We start from the raw sequence: 26,218 nt of genomic DNA, 5'->3' as shown, positions 1-26,218 counted from the left end.
ATATACATACAGCCTTCTTATTCTTGTGAATAGAACAGAAATTTCACTATTTTGAATTTCTCTAATTTGAAAGTAATCATTATGAATCAAGAAAATATGTAGAAGAAATAAAATTAATTTGCACACAAGATTCACAGAAAGACATTCTATTAATAGTCAACACTATAAAAATATCATTGCTCGGGTTCCTTTGATGTGATCCACCAACACCACAGAAGAAGTCTGCCACCACCTGCAAGGTGTAACCATTACTACTGAGTTCCAGTAAATAAAGTGGGCGAAGATGATGAGGGAAATTGAATCTTCATTCCCACTTAAGCTTTTTGACTTTACAAGCTGTCATCAAGATTGGGCTTATTACTTGTTTTAACACATCTTTCTGACAGCCATTTAGACTTTTGTCAAAATCTCTGTCCTGGTTTCAGCTGGAACAGAGTTGATTTTTCCTTCACAGCGTCTGGCTTCAGGAGGAAAACAATGCTGATAATATAGAAATATTTTTAGTTGTTGCTGAGCAGTGCTTGGGGATAGGCTGGACATCGCTCAGTGGGTGGTGAGCAATTGCTTGTGCATCACTCGTTTTGGGTAATTAATTATCACCAGTAATATCCTTTTTTCTTTTTCCTGTCTGAGTAAATAGTTTTTACCTCATCTCACAAGTTTTATTTCATTTTTTTCTGATTCACTCCCTCATCTCACTGGGCGTGGGGGGAGGGAGGGAGTGATTGTGTGGTGCTGAGCTACCTGCTGAGTGAAACCGTAATGAACTCTTTGTTTAATCGTCCTTTCAAAGAGACAGGCAATATGGGCACTCCAACGCATTTGAATGAAACATCCCATGACTGAACTTATCCTTTCCTAACCACTTCTATATACAGGTTCCCCAGGTCTAGTACCTGAAAACTCTTAACTTGCTACAGTATAGGTCCACGAGGTTTAGAGTCGGGTAAATATTTGTTTTGAAAAAAGTCTCCTAAAAAAAAAAAAAAAAAGAAATCACTGTATTTATACAGGTGTGTAGTTCAGTGAAAAATAAATGCCCTGTAAGAGGGAGCTTTAGTTTATTTTCCTTCTTAAGAAACAACAAAAATTCGTAGTTTACCATGTTGAAAACCCAGTCTTGAAAATTTATAAAGCAATATACAATTTACATACTAAAGAAGTATGTCCTCATAATGTTGCCGCTCCTACTTTTTTTTTTTTTTTTTAATGTAAAGAAATAGATACTTACTTTAGTGAAGTGGGTCAGACTTTTCCAGAGTTTACTTTAAACTCAGTGGAAAGGGTTTATTTTTTTTTTTCCACCTTGCATTGAATTGGCCCTTGTAGGTAAATTGCTTGAATAAGCCCCGCTTGTTGAATGATAATTGAATGAGCTTAGGGAATTTTGCCAGTTCCAGGTGCGTGGGAGTTAGGAGAAAATAACATCTGTTCTCATCAAACAGCAGAAAGGCAAATTACTAGTCATTCTTAATAAATCTGGAGCATGAACATTAAATAGAGAGTAAAAGAGATACATTAAAATGATTTTTTTAAAGCAAAAATACACTCTTTTTATTAACTTAATATAGCAAAGTTATGCTGCTACATCCTACCTTGTCATTTCATCACTTGTTTTCTGTCAGACCTTGCACTGTCACAATTTGTCACCGTGGCTAAAACTCGTATATTGCCTGCACCACGTTCACTGTCAAAAACAGCCAGACAATTATGCAGCTACATATTGACACATGCAAGAACAGCCTTGCTAGCTAGATATCTAAGCACAAGTTTTAAAAATAGACACAAGGCAGAGAGCACACTGCTAAGTATTTGTCACTGCCTGCAATTTGACACAGTATTTTATATAACCCATGTAATAATTACATTATCTTCTATACTTGAGGATACTTTAACTCTTCCTTCCTATCTCCTTTTCTGTGCTTCAGTCCCAGTTGCACACATGCAGCTGCTTTTCTTGTATCACCACAGGCATAAGCAAGTAAGATCCAACCTTTCTGATACCAACCTGGCCTGGGGGCAGAATTCTCTGGCACTGGATTGAACGGACAGGGGAAATTATTATTTAAAAACAAAAATCAGTTCCGCACAGATCATCCCTCCAACTCTGAAGCCTCACAATATCTCAGTTGTACAAATTACTGTGGCACGGCAATGACAGTGATTTACATTAGCTCAGCAGAAAGAACTTAGAGCAAGAACTTCAGGTACATTCACAATGACTGATAGCTCAGTCCAGGAAGTCTCTGTTGTGTGGAAATAATGCAATACCAAGAAAAAAAAAGTTCCATCTTCATCAATAGCTGGTTTTAAGCATAAGGGAAAAATCTTAAGACAGAACAGTCCCTACCAGGATTTGAATTTTCTCACTCATTAAATGAATACTTCATATGAAAACTTCAGCATAGCCGCTCATAGCTGTCTAAGAAAGATAATAAAGTATGATTTAAACAAAAAAATCAATGGTAATTATGAACTATAGTGAAAAAAATAATCCCCAATGATTGTGCCAGCTTTATATTTACCCTCTACTACATTAACAGAACTTGGACTGGGGGGAGAAGGGGCAGGAATGAGGCCTGCTCTATACAGCACACTTCAGCCCATGGAGCTAGTGACTGTGATCAGTGTTTCACCACTGGTTATAACACAGCAATTAGGGCTAAATGCATGATTAGGCATCAATTCCTGTACTACTGATTCAGGTGATAAATACATAGCCACATGTAACAGAGTTTGTAATGAAACTTTTATACTGTATCGGCTGAACCCCCTGTGCTTTTTTTGCTGAGGTCAATCACTCCTTCCCTACTTCACAGAGATGATAACGGTTTTCATCCAGGGGCTGCCAACTTTTACAACACTGCATCAGAAACTTTCATTTTCCTCTTCATTTCATAACACAGGTAGGAACATTCTTTGAAATACATTTAGACTAAATTTTCATTTTTAAATGTTAATTTTTTAGGAACACTGCCAGTCTCTTTTTAGCAGACGGTTCACTGTTTAATGACTACACTAGGCAGAAAAGCTTTAATCAACAGAATCAAAAAATAAGTTGAGAAATTAAATGCAATTTTACAAAAATCAAAGGCATTTCCTACATATTGTCAAAAACATGCTGACATATTGTTACCGCAAGCAGCCAAAGAACTGTTTCATACATTACAACTACATCACATTTCCTTTTCTGTGTTTTCCAGTCTCCAGGCACCCTCACAGCAAGGAGTTTTCCTCTTTCATAAATTTACAACTTCTCCAAGAGTAGCTTATTTCTTAATTATGAGAAGAGTATCCAAGGCTGAATGATTTAAAATTCACTCTCAAGAGATAGAACTTGCAATGTAAGAAGCACTACCTTTGCTTACCTCTTGAAATAAGAAATCAGTAAGTGTGGCTCTCCATTCACTCTGTGACCCTGTATTCCACAGCAGTCAATCATCCCAAAACAGGTCTCTGCTAATAAGTAGTACAACATGCAAGGTTTACTCTATCCAACAGTTAATTACTCAGTTACTGCAGAGAACAGTAACAATGGAAAACCTGACTCTCACACACTTCAGGCAACATCTCTATCCCTTGCATTCCCAGACTACAGAAGTCTGTTCACATTGTGACCATACTGAGATATTATGCAAACATGCTCCCGCTCTCTCTAATTAAGTTCTTGCTCCAGTGTCTCTATTACCACTTATGAAATCTTCCATGTCAACTCAAAACAGACAGCGGTGAAGATCCTTCCCACCTTTAACATGGGACATCCAGATCCTCAGTGTAGTCTCCTCTACCGTCTACACATTTATAGACAGACAACAATAACATGTCAAACATTTCTATATACATCTCCATATTTTCTCACATACAATTTTTTTTTTTCAAATGCAAAGATAGAATTAGCACTACGAAGGTTCTTTTTAACTATTTTCTTCTCAGAAATAAGTTGTGTTCGTTTATGTTATGAAGAAATCCTTCACTGTGAGGGTGGTGAGACGCTGGAACAGGTTGCCCAGTGAAATTGTGGATGTCACCTCCCTGGAAGCATTCAAGGCCAAGCTGGATGGGGCTTTGAGAAACCTGGTCTAATGGGAGGTGTGGAACTAGGTGATCTTAAAGGTCCCTTTCAACCCAAACCATTCTATGAGTCTGTGTTGATAGATTTGTATTTAAATGAAATATAACACAATATTAACAAGAAGAAAATGTTTCTATCCTAAAAGCATTCCTGTTCAAAAGCTTGCAGTTACAGAAATCGAGAATGATCTATCCAAATGATCTGCAGAAAGTGAGAATGATCTATCCAAATGTAAGTCTTTTGCCACCATTTTTTCTAGTCTTGCTTCTTTAAGTGCATATGTTCATTATTTAGTCTTCCTGGCATTATATACAGCTTTACACATGTATTTGGAATTCGTTTTATTTTTTAATTTTGGGGGGTAAGAGGAGGTGGAGTGGGTTGTTTTTCATGTTTAAGAATTTGAAATTTAATTTGAACTTACACGGCTTTACAACCACAATAAAATATTAGTTAAACGCAAGTTTAAAATCTGTTACATCCCAGTTTAATGATGTCGTAATCCTTTATGGCTGACATCATGTTGTAAAGTCAGGGTGCTAACTCTGCTGCCTCTTGAAAGACAAGAATATCAAAACAATACCTGATAGTAACATGGGAGATCAATAGTGATACAATTTTCATGCCAAAAGCAGTATCTTGCTCATGAAATTCTGACCATATACAGTCTGAATATTTCTTACTTAAAGAGACTACACATCCTTCAGATTAAATGGTCTGTTTTAAAATACCTGCATAAATTGGATCAAATGAATGTAAGACTTGTGTTTGTGAACTGCTGGTTTTGAAAGCAAAAAGAACGTAAAAGGCTTTCAGAACACAATCAGAAGTGCCACATTGTTCCTTTCCACTCCACAGAAACTCCATGTCTTGTTTCAGCAGTTTCAATAATGTTAGTGGCAGCTATTGAGTTTCTACTTAACAGTACTTTCATATTAAGTAAAAAGGTGTAGAACTTTCACATAGTCTTATGTAGCCTTTAGCTTCTGTACTTTTCTCCTCCTCAACCCCTCCCATCCTCCTAAATGTTACACATGAAGTAAATACATCTAGTAAGAAATACCACAGAAATGACAGCATACTACTCTCCCCACCCTTCATGAACTGCTTTAAACATTCCTGTTAGCACAAGTTCAAGGGGGAAACGCTGTTATTGCAATCACATACGGCACAATCATGCAATAGACAGATGGTTAAATTAAAAATATTTCCGAGAAAAACAGATAGAACAACATCATCTTCAAAACTACGCCGTGCTCCCTTTAGCAAGTCCTATTTATTCTGTGCACACAGAAATCCTGAAAGGTGTTCTCTCTAACCATAACTATTGCCATTATAATCCTGAAATGGAGAGGTACAAACTGACTGAGTGCTCTGCTGGAAAAGTTTATCTGACAGTTTTTCTTTTAGCTGCGGCATGCCAAACCATCTTGCAAAGCCTTTGGCAAGTCATGACTTGATGCGGAAAGAAAAGCTTCAAAGGAATGCGAATCCACCATTAAAGTGGGGACCAGTAACTCACTGGATTAGTTGGATGATTCATGAAACTGATCTCTAGGTAGATCCAGGTAACAGACAGGCAAGTAACACAGCTCTTTTCCCAGCCTAAAAATCTGTATTATCTTCCTAAAGTCAAGTCCACAATTGCCTTCTCTCTATGAATATTATCCATATTAACTATGAAGAAAAAAAAAACTAGAAATACTCTCACTTTTTCTTACACTGTTCAGAAAGCTGCTTATAGAAATCCTCTTTTCTCAGAGATCACCTGCGACAGCAACAATAAAAGAAAAATCCAAACATTCACATTTAAAACATGGGAGGAAATTTAGACAAGTGAAAAAAAGCTATAGTAGGATTTCCACACTCTGTCCCACATTACTAACACAATGTCACTGAGAACACATATTTCCAAATGAACCAAGCAGAGGATTATACAATTTTGTGCTATTGTAGGTACGCTTATTATCACATGCATGTTGGGAAAGATGTCTGCCTCATACTTCAGAGCTCACATCAAACTCAAATTAACATCAGTCAGGTCCAGACCTCCAGTGGGAGAGCAGACATGGCTACTACCCAACAGTGCCGCAGCTGGGAGCGGGATTCATATGCTCTCTCTTAGCTATTACAAATGGGACAAGAGAAGTCCTTTTGTTTGAGTCATTAAAGCAACTCAGGCAGTGAGTCAAACCTGCCACCGGTGATCTGAATAAATCTGGCCATACTAGTTCTCTATATTCATCTTCTCTGCCTAGCTCCTACTGGCCTTTATCCACAGAGACTAGAATCTCTTCAAGGCAGGTGTTCCACTACACCTTTGCACGCAGCGCTGATTGCAAGACAGCTGGGCTATCAGCCATCTGCCATAGTGCTATTGTAATAGAAATAATATATTAAATTTCACATAATTTCAATAGAGAAAATAGTAAGAATTTATTATGGCCTGGAAGAGATGAAGTCTGGCATTTTAAAGGCTGAGAATTTCAAGGTAGCGACTTGGGCCCTCCATCTCTATATTAAAAAAAAAAAAGCAAATAGAATACTCTCATTTGTTTATTTTAAAAGCCAAATAGAGGAGGCACTGAAGAGCTATAATAATTACAGATGTGGGTTTGGTGCCTAAATATTCTCCACAAGAAACTCAGGATGTTGTGTTATAAATAGCATTTGTTACAAAACATCAGTTAAGCTGTGAAAATTTATGAAGAAAACAGAAAAATATGCTGTTGCAAGGAGAACACATCTGCCCAGCAGAATTGTAGAACTGTACACAGAATAGATTTAATGGTAGTAGCAGCATGAATACAAAGCACTAAGTTTCAGGTAACTGCCAATTTCAGTGTATCTGTCCACACCGTCCAACCACACAGCCTGTTACTGAGCTGTTTCTCAAGAGCTCAGGAAAGAAGCCCAGAAGTTGCTAGAGAGACTACGGAGGTAGCATTGGAATGCCAAGGGCAGAAAGATCCCTCAAAAAATGATGGAAGTGATATTGGTCTCTGTCTATAACATGGGTTAGTGGACAAAACAAGGAAGATCAGAACACTATTTTAAACGCAAACCAGTAAGGGAAATCAAAAGAAAAACAGTCGATCAGACAAAAGAATTTGTTTCAGTGAAGGCATGACAAGACACAAACTGATATTTCACTTTTGCATTAGGACGAAATCTCATTTCATTAAAAGAAGTGGATTTGTCAGTTGTAGATAAGTAAATTACTTCATGTAGTCTCAGTAGTCACACAGTATCTGCTCTGGACTAGGGAGCAATCTGTAAACATTGCAGCACTAAGTCCTAGGTCCAGCCTCCGATCACTGAGCCAAGCACATCTAACAACATAATCTTATCGCTGTTAACCACCTAGAGATGATTCATATGCAGCTACATCCTGTCACACTCCACACATTAACAGTTGACAAACAAGTTCTTGGCTCATTCTAATGGCAACTGGCATCCTTGGGAAAGCAGCTCAGCCATTTTCACAACTGCCACAGCTGTCTCAATACCTGAGACAGTATTCACTTTCTAAAACCCTAGTATTTTCTTTATGTGCCCCAATTCAAACTGACAGTTCAGACGGACAACAATTTAAGTATGCTTTCACAGTATAATGTCGGTAATAAGACCCTCCTGTTGAACACAGAACTAAATTTAACTCCTTCTGTGGTCCATCATTGGCTAGGAAGCAACATTAGATAGGAAGGAAACAAATTCATCCTTTTGATCATAGAAACAATGAAAAAACTATATAGCCCATGGCAGGCTCAGTGACAAGTGTTTTTAGCTTCTATTCTTACAGCATAATAGAAACTCTCACACTTTACACACATGCACTTCTAGGTTCAGCTCCTGTACTACTGGATGCAGAAGACAAGACTATTTCATGAAGTGCTCAGCTTATGCAACAGGAAAAAAAACACAAAAACAACAACAGTAACAACTGAAAACAACTAAAAATACACACCACTCCCTCTTTCAGCCACACAAACAATATGCAATGTGATTTTATCATTTGGTTCTGCTACTTAAATGCAAAGAATACCTCTAGCATGTAGAAGCCACTCCTTGAAACACTCTTGAACTCAGCATAGAACAACCATCTTGCACTTGCTTCACCAGCACAAAGAACACACCTTGTGTGTACACCTTGTACAGATATATCAGTCTTTTTCTGAGCCAGTGAACAAGAGCACTTGCATCTCGTCATACAACTGCCTCTACTCCAATGCTCCTTTAAGCAAAGGCTCTTTCAAGTCTTAGGCCTTGACAGGAGACAACTTCATCCACTCTCTTTGTATGTCATTGCATGCAACAACAGCGAATCAGCAGATCAGAAGTAACGCCAGGCCGCAGTATGCCCAAGTGGAAGAATGGTTATTGCAGTGGAATCTTAAGCCAACTAGTGCCATGACAGAGCGTGATACTGGGGCCAAGCTCATTTCACACACAATTCCCAACAGCTACACATAGGTCTTGCTCTACCTTTCTTTTTATACGTGTTTATCTATATTTTGGTCACATAGATAAAATCATTCATTAGTACTAAAAAGAGAGTAACATTCTAACAGAAACACAGAAGTGCTAAGTCTCCATCTCAGCACTGCTGCAGGCTTCTTGTGTCAACCAGAGCAACATTTCCCTAAGTGATACCTACACAACATAAATGAAATACTGAGCTGAGTCCAGAGCCTCAAGCAGAATAGCTATCACCATCTCTGCACAGCCCATAAATCATCTGCTCAAAGACCGTGGTACAACCCAATCTTCACTAAAGCTGTGCCATTATGTAGAGATAACAAACATCTACAAAAATAAACAGTTTCAGACTGAAAAGGCAAAACTGTCCAGTTTAGCAATAAGAAAACTTACAGAGGGCACAGAAATCAGTTTCCAACCTCTGTTCCTGATATAGATAGATTAACTTTTTGTGAAGACTTTCATGTGAAGTACAGAAACTACCTACTCTGAAGGAAACAGAATCCAGGTTGATTCCCCCTCCACCTACAAAGCTACAGCATACTCTGACTTGGCAGTCATTTGAATTTTTTTTTTCCTGGCTCAAAAAGCACAGTTAAAAAAAAAAAGAAGGGGAGGAAGGTAGAGGTGGGTGGGGAGGAAGAAGCAATTTTCATGCTATTCATGTTGCATAAATCTGATGAATACAGTAATCTTTAATCATGAAAGGAATCATTCAATCTCCAGTAATAAAATGCAGTTATAAATGCAATAATAAAATGTAGACTAGAACTCCTCACTCTTGGCTACTGTGTCCTAACAAATCTTCAGTGCGAGAACAACCAGGAAAGAACATCTTAAGTTCCCTTTGGATTATATTAAAAGCACAAAAAAATAGTTAGCTTCAATAGTAGTAATACTAAATTATCAAGTTGCAGTCAATATAACCAATGTCATTAACTCTTGAGTATACAGTCCCTGAACTACGTGAATCTTGAATACTGCTTGAAGTGAGTCAGACTCTTCTACCTGAAAACACTATGTTAAAGTCTCATTTAGTACATCCATTCCTAACAATGAAAAGACATTGAAGTTAAATTCAAATTAATCTGCACTGACTTGCAGCAATCTAGAATGACTCGAAAAGTCACGGCCTAACGAGAAAAATTAATGAGATTAATCCTGCACGTCTTACATATCCAAGTAGTTCCTTCTTTTGCAATTAGTCGCATTGGGATAGTAGGCCTCTTTGCTGGTATATATAGTAAATATAGGGTCCCCTGTAGTGGAGCAAGAGCCATGTTCCCAGAGCTACTTACTGTCTACTGCTGATTTATTTCTCAGAATAAATATACCGCACTGAATGACAAATATGCCTAGGTGTTCTTGTGTTTGAGGGAAATAAGCCGCAGGGATTTTACAGTTAACAATTCCCAAAAGGAAACTACCACAAAAGTAAGAGATGGGGTACAATCTAACAAATCAAGTCTGACTTTATTCAATCCACATAGCTAGCCAGGCTGCAAAGGAGAGCCATCACAAAGCAGATGTTTGAGACCAATAAATAAATAAAAGGCAGACACTGAGTATGGTATTAACTTACCCAAAACTTTAGATGGCTGAAATAAAAAATCTGGGTTGATTTAGTTCCCAAATTCAATATTTCATTTCTGAAAGAAAATCCTTCCACACTAACACCTGTCCAAGACACACTGAATGAGTCATACACTGGAGATCTCTGCCTTCTCAGCTGACCATAGAGGGTGATCAGGACAACTAACAATAGCTGAAATAAACTCACTGAGCAAACCACTCTAAGCAGCAGGTTGAGAAATAACACGTGTCTCCTCAGTTATGAAATTTCCCAAGTAAGTGTATACAGTCGTTGACAGGCCATTTATGACAACAGATGCTGCAGCATGCAAAGATGAGGGATAAAGTTACCAGTAAAAAACAGATGTATTAGTAATCACCTATTGGTCTTAACTATGAACTCAACTGGTTTAGAGATAAACCATCTAATTACAGTGCAACTTTAACTTAGATCTACTATTAATTGTATGTAATTCACAATTCTCTTTAGACTCCTCAAGTGGTGAAAAAGTTCATTTCATAGATTTTGTAGTCAAGAATTTTTAAAAATAATGCTGAAATGTAAACATTTTCTGATTAAAACTAGAAAGCTAAAAAATATAAAATGACACTGCATAATAAGACAAATAGGAGAGCAGGCGTGAGGTGTTGCCACAGTTATCTGCTTAACCATAGCATAGCTATCCAAGAAAAATGTTCAACTCATCATCTACGACAGCCTAAAACTAGAGTGAGGAAAATATTTATTACTACCTTATTGTTAGTGTTGTTCCTCTTGTCATTGTTATGAAACAAGCATCTGATCAAGAGCATCCCTCCTGCTCACGCAATATTCCAAATGCACACACAACACAGTGAAGTTCTTTGTTGACAGAGCCAACACATGAGGCATTATTAAGATGAATTATGTGTTTTGATCTGTCTGAAGCACTCTTACATTGAATAAAATGGGTATTTAGAGCTTTTTGAACTAGAACGTTCCTTACGAACTTTAAATAATATACTGTTATCAAATAAAATTAAGAAAAACCGATTTCAGATCTTAGGTTGGAAAGACATTTCATTTGAGACAATATTCATTAACTTCAGTCCTTTGTAGTATTCTTTCTGGCAGTAAAGCTTGAGAATTATAGATGGTATACTTGCCACACTCCTTTCTTAGACACAGTGAAGACTGCATTTTGCACAGAACTACACACGTGATCTTTTCCTCATTTTCCTTCGTACACATACAACTCATCTCAAAAAACACTATCTTGTTTGCAAACTCAAAAGGAACTGGAAACAAAGTTTCCCTCAGTGGGTTGCTTGCTAGCATAAAAGGTACACCTCCTACTAAAGCTATGAGTAAAAAAATATTTTTAGTGCTGACTGGGTAGCATTCAGACAGAATTAACAACATAGTCAGTACAACACACGGCCATAAAAAAATATGCAAGACATCATTACTGTAAAGTGGCGAGGATAAGGTGGTAAAGTGATTTGACCAAAATTACCTTAAACTGGGATAGATCAAGCAAAGAATTCAGGATTCCAGGCTTAAACGAGACGCCAATCCCAGCATCATACTTCCACCCCACAAGATACTTCTTTCTGTAGTCTATATTGCCTATCTAGACTGCAATGCCACCAATCCTGCCACAAAGAGCCTAGCATGGAAGTCAGTATATAGACGCATGACTCCTGCACAGCATGCTCATAGGCTACACAACATAAATTAATACATAAGGAGAAAAGAAGAAAGTACAATAAAGACAGAGAAAACACAGTTAGCAGCACATGCTCTTATTTCATTAGTAGCACCCAGGAAACATCCACAGAGAAATGATTATCCTTAAACACGGGCAGAAGTTGGTTTACACAGAGGTATACCATGTGCAATATGGCAGTTACACCCAATTTCCTGTTCTTGGCCAAAACCAGTACCAGTATTTCCCCGTCCAGTCTGTCCTTTCTGAGTATGAGGCACACATACTCATCATGGCATTTTCTTGCCATGAAAATGTCTTAAAACACATTTACTCATATGTCTTAAAAACTATTTTCTTTAAAAATTCTTTTATATGCAGGCACTTCTTATTTGTTCTCATTTCCATGACAGTTGATACAATATTCTAAGATTGTAATTTATACGCTACAGGAATTCCCAGATGCCATCTAATTAAACAATTCAATCAGAAAACAAATTAAAATTTAATATTAAAGTAACTTCATGTGTAAAATGCTGCAGTTAGAGCTCCCTTGCATTTGCAGGGTATCCCACAGAATGCGATTCTATTACCCTTGCTAATTCTGTGCCTGTTCAGCACTGCCAAATATCTGAGCTATTGACACCTTTCTCCAACATTAAAAAAAAAAAAAAAAAAATAGAAGCGGTGCAAGCAAAACCTTCACAGCAAACTACAGCTAGTTCTTATTATCTAGTTCAGAACCACCATAACAGGCACTTAACACAATTTATGGCAATGAGTCCCAAACTTGTAATTTCTTAAACCTGACTGTCAAGCCAATGTGCTTGAAGTACTCCCTCCAATGACTTCAGTGAATTCTGCAACATGACCCAAAACTCAGAGCATCTCACAATACTAAAGCAAAAACTAATTAAGTTAACATCTTATTCTGCTATCTCCAGCAAAGAAATTTCTTGTGAACCTCAGTTACTATGATTTGCAAAAGTACAAGCACAGGAAGTCAGCCAAGGGATAACAAACTATTATATTTATTTATTTTTAGAAGTGTTTTCAATACAGTAGGAGAACTTTGTAAACTTTTCCCCCCCCCAACTATATTCTCATACTTATTACCGAACTGTTCACTTACGTATTTTTAGACAATTCTCTTCAACTTTCATACAAATGTTATTTAAGGAAATATTTCCTGGTTTGGTTTTTACTTAGTCACAGAAAGTCACTAATCATGTTTATGCTCTATTCCAACGCTACACTCTCTCCTTATTTAAGTATCCCTTTCTCTAAGACTCTGAGAAGAATCACTGTTCCAAGTGACATGCTGATACTGAGACTGTGATTTTCCTTGAAATAAAGCTATCAGAGCTTCACAACAACAAAATGGAAGGAATTATGCTCTAACTCTATACGGAAAGCCAATGAATTTTCTCTATTTAACCGTCGAAAAACTGCTGTTTTCATACATGCTTCCACAGTGCACTCCACTGGCACACACACACATTTATTTTTTTCTTTTATAAATCAACTTCAGGATTCAAGAAAAAAATCTTAAGGACAGCATGAGAGAAAATCACGCTTGCAGGTGCTTACGATAACTCATCCTACTTCCCCTTCCACTCCACAAAAAAAAAAAAACCCACCAGTTTTTGTTTTTTAGTGGTTTTTTTTTCCTAAATTAATTTACCCAAAAATTATAGGACTACCTGAGAAATGAAGGCACAGGCAACCTGAACCATGATGCATCATATTTAAAGAAATGCATTAATACCATTCACAGCAAAGTAGCTGGGCTTTAGTAGTGCTGCAAACTTGCATTACTAAGCAGAAGCCCTATTCACATGGGATTAGCCAGCCTGCCCGCTCCACCCTTCTCGAGACTGCCAGAAAACCAGCTGGCCAAAGCAGCCTGGAGGCAGGTGAGCTTTTGTGCACTGGTGTTAGGTATGCTTTACCGGGTGGTTTGCTTCTGCCTTTGTGGATTTAGGAGGGATTTGAACCTTCAGGAGAGGTTCCACAGAAGTATAAAGAGATGGTCCCTTTGGAGCTCTCATTTACCTTCCACCCTTCTTACTTTCCAACCCACTCAGAAGACAGAGGGAGTGACTAGAACACCATGCCAATGATACAAATACAATACTTAAAGATCACCCAGCAAAATCAGATAAAACCCCGAAACTCTCAGGAAATCATCATCATCTGCCCCACCACTTGCCTACTTCAACTCGTCTCCCAAAGCTCACTTTAAAAGGAGATCAAATTAAAAAGGCATTACACAAACGAGAGACTGTCCCAGTTAAAACCCCAAGCGGCCCGAGGCACTACAGCAGCACTAGCGGAAAACCTTCAGCGCAGCCGGACACACACAGACTCTCCACACGGATTAGCGCTCAGGCTCACATGGGAGGAGAACAAGAACTGCATTCGCACCAACCCATTTTGGAAAAGAAAAATAACAAATGCAGAACAATGACGGTAGCGGATGCGGAGATGCTCCCCCTGCACATCGCGCCGAGCCCACGGCCCACTCCCGACTGGGTGAAGGCGACTTCCCGCTGGCGGCCCCGGACCGGGAAGAACGAGCGTGCGGGTAGTACCCCCACAGCGCGCTCCGAGCGGGCACCGCCGGGCACTCCCACACGCAGCGCAGCCTCTGCGCAGCCCCAGCCGCTTCTGGGCTGAGGAGCGGGTCCCCTCCGCTCGCCGCGAGACCGCCTCGTACCGCACAAACACTGCCCGAACGCGGTGGGAGGGGATGAAAGACCGCACACAGAAAACAGGGGGGCAGGGTAAGGGGGAAAGTAAAAGCGGGGAGTAGGAGCGAGGTGGTACCTTGTATGTGCTGTTTGATGACATTTTCCAAATGGTCCAGTCTTTCTATAATCCTTAAAGTGTCCTCTTTGCCTTCCTCTAACTTTTTTTCTGAGATCGGCTCTTGCACTTTCACATAAACGCTGGCAATGTAGTTGGTGACCCAGCCCACGTACAGCAGGCAGACGATGTTAGTCATTCCACTCAAAATCACGCAAGTGGACACTAAAGTTTTGGTTTTCCTGGTGCACACCATCCTGAGGTCCCTCCATATAGCTCCAAAAATCCTGCGATCCAAAAAAAAGAAAAAAAAAAATCAACTGCGATGAAAATAAATCCTTTCCCCCCTTTCCCCGAAACGGTGACCACTCAGAAGTCAGTAAATTTCCATGCCAAAAAGTTCTCCGATCCACAGAATAAAAATATTTGTCGCCTACCTAGAAGGAGAGGTGGGGGCGGGGAGGGCTGATAATTAGAATCCACGATTTTAGCACATGAAAATAGCCGAAACTTTGCGCCAGCAGCATCGGCAGCAGAGCGCAGGGCGTGCCAACCGCCCGGCTGCCGCTGCTCTCAGGCACCGATTCCCGCCACGAGCATCAAGGACGCGAGCGGCCAAGCGCCCAAGTGTTGCAAACTTTGTTCCCTCCAACGCCGCTTCCCATTGCAACCGGCCGCAGCTCCCGAATCAGACCAGGGAAGCAGCTCGCCGAAGAGCGGGGCTCGCTCGGCCGCGGATTGACAGCCCCCTCCTCCAATAAGGAGCCCGCTCAGGCACGGCGGCCGCTGCCATCGCCGTACGGCCGCCGGGGAGCCGCGCGAGGCGGGGTTACGGCGGGGCCCACCTGCTCCTCGCACGCACACACACGGGCGGTGGGGCCCCTCCACCGTTGCTGCAAACTACGGAGAGAGGGCGGGGACGGCTGCCGCCGCGCTATTTCGGGAGCTGCCTTGCGAAGAATCGGTAGTCGAGATAGGAAACGGCAGACAGCTCCCGTTTTGCCGCTAGGTGCAGGCTGCGCTGCTTGCCTGGCGAGAGCAGCCGGAATCATTAAGATATATGCTCGCACAGAAAGTCATCCATTTGCCCAGAGGGGGAGAAACCGTAGAAATTCCTTTGGCTCATCCGAGCTGTTGGTTCCACTGCTCCGGCCAGCCAGCAACCACCCAGCTGTTAAACAGCTTTGCCTTTGATGCGCCTGGTGTCTGTTCCCCCCACCCCACGCAGTGGTTATATTATTAACAGCCCACTACTGCCCGCCCCCACAGCAGCGAGGGTCAGGACTTCCACGGGAATACATTCTATCAGAGCACATCCTGTCCACAATTTGCTTCAGTATCGGGGACAGTACCGGTAACTCCCAATTTACTTCAGTGTATTCATGCTTCTCCACCTCACGTCTGGCGTTTACTCTTGGAAATACACCAGAAGGGAAAAAAAAAAAAAGTAAAGCAAATTCCTCTCAACATGAAATCACACTGATGGGAGTGAAGAGCCGTGGTAGTTGAGTATTTTCCATTCCTATTAGATAAGGACTTCTGTAGCAAGAAGCTGGCTTTGATGAGACTGTTTTCTACAGTCTTGAGACAAATTTACCCCTGATCAGTACTAGGTACAATGAGGCAAATGTTAAAACTAGAAACAATTTTAAGTACTTACTACCCAGCAAAACAAGAAGTAACACACGCTGTAGAACACACTGTAGTTTTACATACACGTTAAATAGACGTTTCTTCTGATATTACACTAGGGTTATCCTGTTTGCGTGCGCAAAGCACAGCAGCTTGCAGGACTCTCTGCTACGAAGCACATTAGCTTCCAAACTCTGTAATATCCCACATGTACCTTTCAATATCTCAACAGAAATAAAAGTAGATGACTTGTCTTAGCATCTAGGGTTGCCATTTTTAAGCAAGCGATAAGCAAGACCCAGAATTCAAGAGAGAAGGCAGGGAACTGTCCTGCCAAAAGGCAGAATGACCTCTTCCTTTCCATCAGTTGGTACTGCATAGAAACAGTAAGAACCACAGATCCTCAAACACATACTAAAGCAGAGCCTACAGAAGCTGCGGTACGCTCTGCCAGTGAAGCTCAAAAAACAGCTCCCTCAGTCTTCTAAGCCTCTCTGAAAACTAACTGAAATGTGGGCCATATTACAAATGTCTCCCAGTGAAATGCTAAGGGAGGCTAGCACGGCAAAACTCCTTTGGAAATTAGATAATATAACTTAAGGCGTTTGAATGTGAAACAGTATACATTTACATGTTAAGAAAAAAATATTTAAGTAGTACAGGAAATGTTGCATGACAAACTAGTCAGTGAATATTTTTGAGCTTTATGAAAGGCTAGATGTTGTCGGAATACACTAATTCAGCTCCATCACATAAGTTAATTGTTCCGCTTGGTCTGTGATTAACATTCTCCTGTAGCATCATTTATTTCCCTGTTTCCTATCTTTATACTTCAGTGTTACAGCTCCACATCTGGTAGCAAACCAAGAGCAGTTAGAGCACATCACTGAAGTCTTCAATACTGTTATCTAGACTTGCTTTAATCTGTGTCAATTCTGCCTGCAGTCACAGAAGAAGAAATTCTTCAGCCCTGGCAATTTAGACAGAATTCATGACTTAGCCGTGAACTTCCCGATGTAAAACAAAACTTCTCTAAAATCATTCGAATTAAGGGACAAGTAACAACCATTAGTAAGTTATATTTTGCACGCAAGTTTATGAAATGTTAAACAACTAACTGCTTTTACAAACGTAAGCAGTGTTTGTTACTAATGACTATCAGCAAAACTCTAAGTGACATCAAGGTTTCAAAAAAGATGGTTAACATGTCTCATGCTTAATTGGTTGCTCATAGCAGCACATAGTAGATTAACGTTTTATTACAGTAACTATTAACAGTTCATTAGGCCTTTGCTCCCAATGGTTTTCTGATCATGTTTAAAACATAGGTTCATTTATAGCTACATTCTCCTACCATCAAAGCTGGACTCCTCAACAGCAGAACCGTCACTTCCTGTCTCCTCATTTGAGCGCACATTTCACTGAAGTTGGTGTTACAACTCCATTTGACTTCGCAGTAAACTCTCCACACGCTTTAATATATTAAAAATACAGTGGCTTTCAAGCATCTGGTAATAATGTCCAGCACTGGTCTCTTCATAAGGGTTGTTTTTGGTTGGCTTTTTGTCAGGATTTTCAGTGGTTTTTTTTTCGCTGTTTTTATAAGATTATACAAACTTAGAGATATCTAGGAAGCTGTTGTTGAGAGAGAAGTCTTTTTTGTAATTTTGATTTATTGTGTATTATCACAATCCAGATTTTGTGAAAGGCTTTATATAGATACATAGGCAGTCCACTTTTACAATCTAATTGGAATGAAAATTGAAAATGCCCCCAGTAGGAGAAAAGACATGCTGGCAGCCTCACACAGTAGTCAGGGAGAAAATGACAAGTAGATTAGAACATTTAAATTATGAGGAACTCACAAGGTCTAACAGTTTTGTTAAACGTCAGTGGTGTTTTTGAAATGTCTATTTCAGGTGTTTAAGCTTGAGGCAGTGCAATCTGCCATGCGGGTCATTAAACTACATGTCTGATTTTAACCATGTCCTGATACCAATCTGCTATGCCAATTATATCACTGTTCCACTTGAGATAGTGGAAAGAAATAACTTCTTACTATTTGTATACATCACAGTCTTCAACATGAATTGCCCCCAAACTCATGATCATAACAGACACCATTTCAACCAGTGCTAAATTAACCTCATAACCTAAAAAGAAAAAAAAAAATACAACAACCACTTACTGCGTGTTAAAGCATTCTGTAAATAAAGCATTTTCATTAGAATATTTTACCTAGCATAAAAGCTCGGGGAAGGAAAAGAATGGAAAGATACGTTTAAGAACTACATTTTTATTGGTGGACTTCAATGCAGGGTGGAACACTGTTAGTGCTAAGAGGGTCCTTGAAGAAAGCAATAGCGAAGCATCACAACCAATGTAATTTACACCCCATTTTACAAGAGCAGGTTTCTTACACCTTGTTACAAATCAACAGAAAAGCTCAACCTCCAGAATTATTTTGACTGCATTCTATTCAGACTCCTAGCCAAAATTCAGTTTATGGAGATATATTCAATTCTGTTTATGAAAACATAATCTTTATTATCTAGTCTGAGTAGATGTTCTTGTAGTATTCCTTCCCTCTCCCCCACAATCATCACATCTTCCATTTGGGAAGATGGTAGAAAATTCCAAAGGCACTCAAGAAGTTGCACTGTTTTTTGCACGGGGGGGAAAGTTAGCAAAGCCTGAATGATCCTGAGCAGGAAATGATACTGTTTTGAAACTGTGATGTCCGGGTCTGCATGCACATGAATCAAAACCTATCCAGCTCTTGAACACAGATCTGCCCCTTCTGCAGATGAGCTCTTTCAAACAGTTCAAGCTAAGAAAATGTTTATTTAGATGGAGCTTTCTGTATTTTGAAGGCAAAGGCCACGAGTTCAGCCCCAGATAAGTGATCTGGTAATCTTTGGTATATGTTGTACCTAGTCATCTCTCTCACTAAGTTTAAACCCATCTTATAACTTATTTTAAATTATAAAAAGACATGTGAGCATTACAGAGATGCCTTTGCATTTGTAGAGCTGGGTTTTGAAGTAATGGATTTGTTGTATGGATGTTGTAGATAATCAGGAAAAAAAAGAACAGGAAAAAAGCTGAATGGATGAAAAGTGAGGTGGAGGAAGACAAGGTAAAAATTGCTTTTTCTTTGTTATACTTGGACACATTATCACAATCTATTCTTCTGCCTTTTTTTTTTTTCCCGTCTTCCTCATCCTTTTATTTTCTCTCTTGCTTTTTAGAACCCATGTTTGGTCTCTTTCTTTTCTGTTGTTCCCTGTCAAATTCCCTCTCCCTCATTTAAAAATTAATAAGTTTACATTAGTTCTGTTACACATTGCCCCTTGCAACATAATTATGAACCATCAGTTTCTTTAGGTTATTCAGGACTTATTTTTCACTGCTTAGAGAAGACTACTTAGCAAAGGATCAACTGCAATGAAATTCAGCCTCATACTGCAAAATTGTAGTCTCCCAAGGAGAAAAGGTCATGTGGTGTTGAAAGAGAGACTGCTACGTCTTCCTCTCCTTCATCACCAGATTCACTCCTTCAAAGATATTTCTCATTGATCTTATACAGTTGCTATAAAAATTATGCCAGTAGTTTTTTTTCAGATAGCATTTTCCATTCTCAGTGTTGACCAGGCTTATCTTGTCCATTTGTCCTTCCAAAATGGTTATCCATCCAAAACACGTAAAATCATTTGAAATTTTGATTTGTCTCTGCTATGCTACTCTATTGGTTACTTTAATGCACTAGTACAATCTATAGGTTTTTTTTTCCATTGTTCCTCAATCTTGCACATGCAGCCTCTTCTCACACAAGAGGAACTCTATACTTCAATTACTTCCTGTCTTTTTCTACTTCTATTTTTTTTTTTTTTTTTAGAAATTGGATGACATGACAGCCCAGATTGATGCATTATTTCATAAGCTTTCTATCTTATCAGCTCTGTTCTTGTAATTTCAACCCATGTTTCTGTTCAAATGTCACCAAGCCTTAAGTTAACCTTCTCATAGATCTAGTCATGAAGACCTTTTGCTCAGTAATATGAACATAGAGCTCAGTAATAAACAAGGTGTAGATGTGCATGTCTTTCTAGGTGTAGGCCCCCTCACTGCTGGTATTTCATCAGCTAGTCACTCAGGGTCATGACTTCTGCAACCAAGTGCAGTTAGCTTTACAACTTAATACAGTGAAAGATTTGGTGTAATATTTTCATGTTTTTCTGATCATGTCTGCATATGTTTATAAACACAGATCCCAACCACTTCTACTCATTACCATCTTTTTTTTTTTTAAACAAACATTTGTTCCTACTCTGTTCTTTTCATCATAACTGATTGTTAATGTGTGAATGGAGCTTCTCCTTATTAGCAGTAAGTATCAAAAACCTTTGGAGAGCAAACTCATAAGAAGGCTCTGTAGCCCAACTACCACCTAAGTCCAACATCAGCCATTTCACCATTACTTGAAGTTTCAGAAAATTTCAGTAAGTAGTGGGGTACAACTTCTTTTTTCCAATTACTCAGAGAAAAAAAACTATTATCTAGACAGAATTTAGAAGAAACAATCACTCTCCATCCTAAAGAAATAGGACTGCAGTCTTTTAGGCTTCTTAGAAATATTTTTGTTTGTTTCCGGAAGCTTGGATCTTCATTTTATTTCAGGGGAATGGCATTCAGCAGCTTTACAAGACAGTCTCAGGTAATATAAATCACTACTGAGTTTAGGGATAAGAATCTCAGAAGTAACTGTTTGTGTTTTGGGGTTTTTTGTCTGTTTGTTCCTGTGTTGTTTTGGTTTTTTTTTTCCCGAATTCATGTCCAAGCATGTAATTCAGCTGAAATATGGATTCTACACCTCAAGACTACTGAAACAATTTTCTAGATAACATATTATTTCATCAGATACTGCAGCCACAGCCTAAGCAAACCAACAATTCACATCAATACATCTAGAAAACATTAGTAATTCATTCTATTTATTAATTTTTTTAAAATGAGGTAGCAGAAAAAGACTTTGGTTTTGGGAGATGTGGGGATTTTTTTTTGTTTTATAAAGGAGTAAACTCTTCTCTGAGCTAATCACTGCATACAAAATAAAGCAAAACCCTGAACCGTAAGTCACACAAATAATAAACCCTATGTACCACTTTCACACAAAACTTGTTCCACAACAAGAAGCGTTTCTGTTCATTTTGATATTAAAAAAATCTTTCACAGTATGAGAAGACATGGAAGTTTTAATTTGATAAGGCGTGGAATGCCTAGCCTGTGCTGCAAGAACATCTAACAACAGTAAGCAACATATTAATACCTCCAAAAGACTTTTCTTTTGTTTTGTAAAGGAAGACTATTACAAACGTTATCTAAATGAGCCAAGAAGAAGCCTGCAGAGGAAAAAGTGGATCAGGGCCAAGACTTATTTCGACAGCCAGTATGGTACCAGCCAGCATAGCTCACTTGGTATATGACTCAGAAATTAATAAAGAGAAAGTCTTCACTATTTAATGTGGCACTACTGATTTTAGAACTGCAAAAGAAATAACAAAAAAACCTTTTTTTTTTTTAATAAATGAAAAGGTATCACCCATTAAGAAAAAAAACCAAAAAACCTAAGAATCTCAGGCACAGTTCCAATCAGATTTTTTCCTTACTAAATAGCAATATGCCAGATGGTATATATTTGAGTCATACTTGCATTCTCCTCTGATGTGCAACATCACATTCCATGCATTTTTTTCCTAAGTGGAATACATATGCTCTATAGCCTTTGGAATAACAAATCAAGCTCAGTCCCTTCCATCTTACAACTGTCCAATCACACTAAAGTATGGAGTTTGAACGTGGCAGTAATGTTCATTTTTAAGGCAGTCCCTTATCTCTGAATGTCATCCTAGCGTAAGCTTATAATACACACACCCTCTACAAGAAGGTCAGAAAACGACCCATGATGATATTGAACAATTGGCTTCCACACAACCGTTGGGTCAGTATGCTTGCATCAGTTAAAGATTAAAAGATACTAGTTTTTGGTTTTTTTGTTTTTGGTTTTTTTTTGTTTGTTTGTTTTCCCAGAATCTGTGGCTCTCAAAGCCACATATAACATTTAAAGCATTCCTTTGAGACCAGATAGGAAATAATTCTGTCATGTTTTTGTGAAACCACAGCTTAATTGGTTCACACAAGACAGACATAACAAAGCTCAACACAGGCTACAAATAACTCTTCAACATGTTGAAATTATGGAAGCATGAATAGTTCATATTTCAAGTATGAGGATCAAACACGAAGCATGAATACTTCATAGATCTCTCAATGGTTATGTGGAACAGACTTAGATCAAAATCGTAGCATCTACTTCTGTAAAAACGTCTGTGTCTTTCTGAAAAATCAGGTCTTTTATTCTATATCATTCCTGGCACAATTAACAGCAGAGAGTTCCCATATACCAAAGGAAAAACAGCCTTTGAACAGCAGCTGAAGAAGAACTACCTACCTACTCACAAAGTCCGCAGTGTAATGTGGAAATCTTACATCAAAAGAATAAGGAAGGGGGGAGGGAGAGGACATAAGTAATAGTTATTTCTATATATGAAGAGCGGACTGAGGGACCTTGGGTTGACCAAATCTCTGAATGGCCTGTGTAAATCAACAAGTTCTCTGTTACTAAGACAATCAAAACCAATTGGGTACTAGCAAGGGAATTTAACAAATCTAAGCAACCTGGAAGCATAACGTGAATTAACTTTTATACAGGTTTACCACATGCATGGGAGCTTAAATAATTGTAAGTTGGCCAAAAAGAAGAAAAAAGCAGAGTAAAATAACTTTATACTTGTGACATGAGGAAATAGAGCAGGAGTTTCATTGAGATGTGGATTATATTAAAAGAATCAGACCACAGATGTAAAAGCATGAAAAGCTGGAATGAAACCAAAAAGCATGACGATTTTAGAGGGAAAAAGTTACGATGCAGCTGGAAATACTGCCCTAACTGTGCAGAATCTCTAGGTGACAGGTTTAAATGATTGAGAGCTACTTGAAGCCAGAGAGAATGTTGTCTGCAGGCCGACGGTACAACAGGCAGAAATAAAATGCTGTTACAGAATCTGGAATATTTGCCATATGCAAACTGGCTTCAGATACAGTTAATTTTGGGCCCACGGAGTTACACTTGTAGCAAGTTACAATATTTATATATTATTTTACAGCTTTACTTTTTATCAGCACAACACAGACACAGTTTGCAGCTTCTCTAGCCCAGTATGAGTTACAAAATGTATTTTGTTAACAGATACCTAGCACTTCAGTAACTCAGCTTTTCTTTAAAACTATACTATGACAAATTACAAAAATGTTCAGTCTATCTTCTAACTGTAGCACTGCAAGAGAGAACACATTTTTATTCACTTATTTTTATGCGCTCAAATGATTTCACCCTTCTTTGTGCTGTCTTCCCTAGACAATGTCAAAACTAAACAGGACTCACATTGTCATTATGGCTACTGTCCTTTGCCATATTCATTCTGATGTCAAAAAAAACCATCAGTTTATTCCTTCGCCAATATTAAATAGTCTGTACACTTACAACTTCTTAAAAAAAAAAATCCCCTACTTTTAGAAGGCTCAATACAGAAAACTGGGTGAATGTTTACTTGCCTCTGCTAATGCCAGTCGTGGAATAAATCACCACCAGCCAGCAATACAACAAGATTTTCTAGAAAAGGAAGCAGGTGAATTTCCCGTATAGATGTCTCAGTTTACCCTTCTGTTCATTACGGTGTTTTATTCATACATGCTGAAACAGTTCCTTCCAAATTCCTTTCTGTCCTATATAGAATTCACAGAAAAAAAACCACATTACTGGCTCTTGGGATTTAGAATTGAAAATGAGACCTCAAGTACCTACTGTAAACCTTCCTGTTATTGAAATATCAAACACTGTAGATTTTAAGAATGAAGGCAACAGTAGAATGACTATCATGGAAATTTCATGAGCAAAATACACTCCAAAATACAAGTTTACGTACTACATCTATAATACTAATCAGGAGATGGTATCAAGAAAAGTAAGTCAACAGCTGGTAGATGATTAATAGTTTCAGAAAACCCTACTTTTGAGCTATTTCAAAGTTGTCCACATATGAGATGCCAGGCTGGTTCCTTAATTTGTCACAGCAAATTAATTGATTACATTCAAAATCTAAGAACTTGGTCTACTACTTTTTATGAAATCTTGGAGAATATTTAATTATTTTTTCAGCCACCCAGAAGATAGCTAGACACTTTACAGAGTGCTGTTACTTGTTAGCTAACCGAAGTTTCAGAAAAGCTACAAGATAATACAGGCTTAAGAGCAAGGTGCCGTCTGTTTAAATCATACCATATCTCTTACTCTGTAACAGAGTTGTGCATTTTCAACTACCCAGCTTAATGACATAGATTCTGGTCGACTCTTTGCTGTGTATGATTATATTCCATCAGCTTCTCACCGAAAATATTCTGAATAAAGAAGCTGAAAAGTTAAAGTCTTCATCAACTAGAACAGCATAGCTGACGTATGTCTTTAGGCAACCGCATGCAACATCTACAAAAAGCACTGTACTGAAACACACATTTTGTTTATCTCTAACAAAAACTCATGCTGAGATTTAGATACAATTGTATTAGCTATAAACATAGGCCAGAACTGTTGTGCCACCTTCACAGCAGGAACTCAGGTCAAGCACAATCATAAAACACTGCTAACCACAACAACTTTTTTCGACACAGTAGTGAGAAGGGTGAAGAACTGATTAGCTGAAATAAATCAGCAGAGTTCTGTTGAAGCCATAAAAGAACAGGAGCCTCTATCAGCAAAGCATCTGAGTTCCTTTATTTCATACATTGAGAATTAGCATAAATTCTTGGTGAGTCACTATTGCCAAGTAAAAGTAAAATACTAGTAACTTTCCAAAGATAGTCCTTCCTCCTCCCATATCTGGACTTCCAAGTGAAGTCCCCAATGAACAGGACAGCATAGAATGAAGATTCACATGTTGTTAAATGATAAACAATCCATACAAATAATATTTTATGCTGTAGCAGGGGAAAGAAAAAAGCAAAAGGCAGACAGAAGTTAGAGGATTATTAGTAAAGACAGGAAAACAGCTCAACCTGCAAGCGAGACAAAAACAAGGTGCAGATATATCTTACATTTAATATTATGTGTTTATCCAGTGATAAGATAAAACTCTATGCCTGCTTTATTTTTCTTCTCTGAAGGGAAGTACCACTGGAGCTGCTGAAGAGAAGTGTTTAACTCACTGTCCATTTTTTAGTGCTACTCATTTGTTTTACTTCCTGTTGTAAAAGATTTGAAGAACAAAAATGGTTCAATGCAATTTTTTCCCCAACACAAGCAATTTCCGCCGGTTTTCACTTAAACTACCCCATACCAAGAATTCTTTCATTAAAACGCTGTGTTCTGAGCATGACTCATTAGTCAAATAATATTTCTGTAAAGTATCCACAGAACTATGCGATGCTAGGCTGCAGAACACACGGCCTGCTGTTAAGAGCAGTAGTAGCTGCAGCTTCCATTTCTGATTAAACGAAAAATAGGTAGCCAGAACTTCAGACTTACCCCCAGTGGATTTTTTTGTATTACGTTTGTTACTCAGAACCTCAACAGCAGTTCATTACTATTCATTTATCTCGGCCAGACCACTTTTACACCAGTAAGTGAATTCTGCTCCATTCTTATAATCAGATCATACTTAAAACACTCAGCATACAGTAATATTGTGACTTGAGTGTTTTGTAATTATATATCAGTAAAATATTGTTAAGTCAGTTCGTGGCAACGAGAAGAACTTACAAGATAGACAATACTTCTTCCACAATACTTAACTACTGTCACATTTTCCTGAAAATGTCAAACCAACATCATGCTATAATACCTCCAACAATT

At 38.5% G+C, this 26,218-nt stretch overlaps 1 protein-coding gene across 9 annotated transcripts in view; it reads right to left on the bottom strand.

Annotated features, from left to right (window-relative positions):
* The window catches only part of GALNT18 (polypeptide N-acetylgalactosaminyltransferase 18), a 321,281-nt gene that overhangs the window by 212,851 nt on the left and 82,212 nt on the right, over positions 1-26,218 (bottom strand). For 8 of the 9 annotated variants that reach the window (XM_021400989.1, XM_021400987.1, XM_021400985.1 and 5 more), the window contains one exon: positions 14,641-14,906. In XM_021400989.1, coding sequence (XP_021256664.1) covers positions 14,641-14,875 — 235 coding nt within the window. In that variant the 5' untranslated portion in view covers positions 14,876-14,906. Of the gene's footprint in view, positions 1-14,640; positions 14,907-15,056; positions 15,394-26,218 lie in introns of those variants that run through there. The other variant, XM_021400988.1, reaches the window with a different exon arrangement.

Source organism: Numida meleagris, chromosome 6, assembly GCF_002078875.1.
Source record: "Numida meleagris isolate 19003 breed g44 Domestic line chromosome 6, NumMel1.0, whole genome shotgun sequence".
Lineage (NCBI taxonomy): Eukaryota > Metazoa > Chordata > Aves > Galliformes > Numididae > Numida > Numida meleagris.
This window is presented reverse-complemented; position numbering and strand designations above follow the sequence as displayed.